A 3,212-nucleotide genomic window follows, 5' to 3' on the forward strand; every position below is an offset into this window, starting at 1 on the left:
CGTGTGTCTGCTAGTCCATGTCTGCGTATGCAAGTTGCATGTGAACTGTAAAAAGAAAGAGAGTGTGGTGGCCCATTAAAATCCACAGCTGAACGAAGATATATGATGGCAGTAAAACATGATGTTCAGAAAGAGACTAGGCGCGCGTAACAGTTAACACAAAAGAGAGAGAGCTACGTTTAGTTATCTATATACCCGTTCTATAATCTTAGTGATCGAAGTAAGTAAAATCAAACAAAAGAGAGAAAAAACCAGGCCAACACGCTTTGGAAGCTCTTGTGTGCATTAATACTATATACACACGACTAACCACTTAGTTTATTAATATTTCTGGTGAGTCGGTTCAAGTTTTTTTCTTCTTCCTTGTTGTCTTTTGGCTGAAAAATCAAGCTGCTCCAAAAGAATTTATGTTGATTGTTCCTCCTTGGCTGTGCTCTAAAAACAAAAACTCGTTTGTTTTCTTCTTAATGGTTTGGTTTGTACTATCTGAAAAACCCTCTTTTGAAAGTTTGCTGTTTGCTTCTGCAGACTAGTCTCATTAGCTACTACTACTTTCTTCAAATATAGCTAGTTATTATCAATTTATATCTAATGTTGCCCGGTGACCCCTTTTCGCTATCCACTTCTCTCGCTGCTGCTGGGTTCACCCAAGACCAAAACTTAAACTCCATCGCAAACCCTAACCCTAAACCTAAACCTAATAGTAATCCCCCTCCAGCCACCAACAAGAAGAAGAGAAACCTTCCAGGAACACCAGGTAATTAACAATAATCAATCAATCAGATTCATTTAAATAGCATATTGTTATAGATGAAATGAGCAAGTTGGTTGCATTATAAACACACAGATCCAGATGCCGAAGTCATTGCTCTTTCGCCGAAGACGCTCATGGCGACGAACAGATTCATCTGCGAGATATGCAACAAAGGATTCCAGAGGGATCAGAATCTTCAGCTGCACAGGAGGGGACACAACCTGCCATGGAAGCTGAGACAGAGGACGAACAAGGAGGTGAAGAAGAAGGTGTACATCTGCCCGGAGAAGAGCTGCGTCCACCACGAGCCGGCGAGGGCGCTGGGCGACCTGACAGGGATCAAGAAGCACTTCAGCAGAAAGCATGGTGAGAAGAAGTGGAAGTGCGAAAAGTGTTCCAAGAAGTACGCTGTCCAATCTGATTGGAAAGCTCACTCCAAAACCTGCGGCACCAGAGAATATAAATGTGACTGTGGCACCCTCTTTTCCAGGTTCGTAACATGAAATACGCAAATACATACTAACTTCAACAAAGTCTTTATTTATTAAATGTGAAACTATGAATATATAGGAAGGATAGCTTTATTACTCACAGAGCATTTTGCGATGCATTGGCTGAGGAGAGTGCGAGGCTGAACTCGGTATCTACGTCGACGAATCTGAGTTTCAAGAGCGAAGAGGCAACAACCCAGCAGGGAGTTCTGAATAATAATGTTGGGGGCGGAGTTGGATTTCGATTTGATTTCAATAATGAAATGGGAATGGTTGGTGCAGAACAAGAACAAATTATGAGGCCAAACTTGTTACTTTGGTTGAACCAACAACATGGAAACAACCGTCATCAGATTAATCAATTTGATATGCCATCATCATCAAGCTCTCATCATCAAGTTATGCACATGCCTATGCCTATGTTGCCTAATGATTTTGGAATGCTTGCTCCCAATTCATCAAAGGTATCAGAAGAAGGTGGGGGATCAGATCATAATTCAGGTTTGGCATCTATGTATTCTGAGAATCAAAGCAAGCAATCATCAAAGGCACCTTCACCTTCAACTTATTCTCCTATGTCAGCCACTGCGCTTCTTCAGAAGGCAGCGCAAATTGGGTCCACCAACAACCCTTCAACTTTCAGTGCAAGTTTTGGGCTCATGACCTCTTCATCTTCCATTCAAACCACTACTGCTAGTAATGCAAACCAAAACCAACAGGGAAGAAGAATTGATCAGAGTATTAAGCAGCCAGATCAGTGTTTTAGCGCATTAATGCATTCGTCACAAAGTTTTGATGATCAGTTTTTGAGTAATCATCATCCTGGTTCATCAAGTGCTGCAGGGCATAACAATAATTTTACAAGAGACTTTCTTGGCATGAGTAGAGGACCATTCCTACCCCAAGAGCTAGCAAAGTTTGCTTCCGTAGGCTCATCAATGGGTTTGACCCAATTCACTACTAGCGCAACCCATCAATGAACATGTCATCAAGTCCTTAATTTCATCATGGATGGATTCATGGATTATTATTATTAGCCCAGTTTTAGATGATCATGTGAATTATATATCGGATAGTGTAAAATGTGCATGACATCAAATTTTGAGGCCTATGCTCTTTTTTGTTTGGGAAACAATATAGCACTTTTGTGTTGTCATATGGTCGAAGAGGGTAGCATGGGGGACCCACTGCATGTTTGAGATATGAACTTCCATGTTCTTCTCCTTGAAATAATAATAATACTAGTTACGTTGTTGTTGTTGTTGTTGGCCTGTCTTTCTGTCTTAACCTTGTTATCGTTTTCGGCTTCTCTATATTCTTTGATTTAGGGAAGAGGATCAATAAGATATTACGTATAAAATAATGAAAAATCTCAAGAATGCTACTAAACATAGTTGACTGTGAGTCAAAGCTAGGTTTCTCGCGTCAACCATGGTAGTTAAAACGAATGTACGACAAACTTATACAAGAAAAAAATGGAGCTACAATAAAATCATAAAGATCAGTAATGTAAATTTTAATCATATAATTTTTAAATTTTGAATATATAATTTAAAATTTTTAGATATATCATTTTTTTTGTTGAATTTTATATTATTTTTAACAAGGCCGTAAGAAGTAGTAATAGTAAACACAAGTACATGCATAAGTATTAATTATAAACTTAATTAAACCATATGTCCGATTCAGTCTACATGCATTATATTATGGAATGATGACTGATAATTCCTCCAGAACTGTTTGAAAATTGATTCATTTCTTACCAATATCAACTACTCCTTACTAATGTTTGTTAATGATAATATTAATAATTCAAGGAAAGTTTAATAATAAGATTAAGAGGTAAGGCTTTATACGTCTCTTGGTGGCTCTTCGGATAGATATATCAAGTGCCATGCACATAAGTTTTTTTAATATTATTTTTTAAAATTTTTTGTAATTAAGTAGCCAGAATCTAGCTGCTAGGT

The 3,212-nt window shown here is 38.0% G+C and overlaps 1 protein-coding gene across 2 annotated transcripts; it reads left to right on the forward strand.

Moving 5' to 3' along the window:
- Positions 54-2,511, forward strand: LOC107648643 (zinc finger protein JACKDAW). 2 transcript variants are annotated; one of them, XM_021104398.1, is made up of 4 exons: positions 54-333; positions 529-757; positions 848-1,244; positions 1,325-2,511. In XM_021104398.1, exons 2-4 carry the CDS (start codon positions 592-594, stop codon positions 2,223-2,225), a joined length of 1,464 nt encoding a protein of 487 aa, XP_020960057.1. In that variant the 5' UTR covers positions 54-333; positions 529-591; the 3' UTR covers positions 2,226-2,511. The 2 variants fall into 2 exon arrangements, with proteins under 2 accessions (XP_020960057.1, XP_016207931.1); XM_016352445.2 differs by having other exon boundaries at positions 54-757.

Source organism: Arachis ipaensis, chromosome B06, assembly GCF_000816755.2.
Source record: "Arachis ipaensis cultivar K30076 chromosome B06, Araip1.1, whole genome shotgun sequence".
Lineage (NCBI taxonomy): Eukaryota > Viridiplantae > Streptophyta > Magnoliopsida > Fabales > Fabaceae > Arachis > Arachis ipaensis.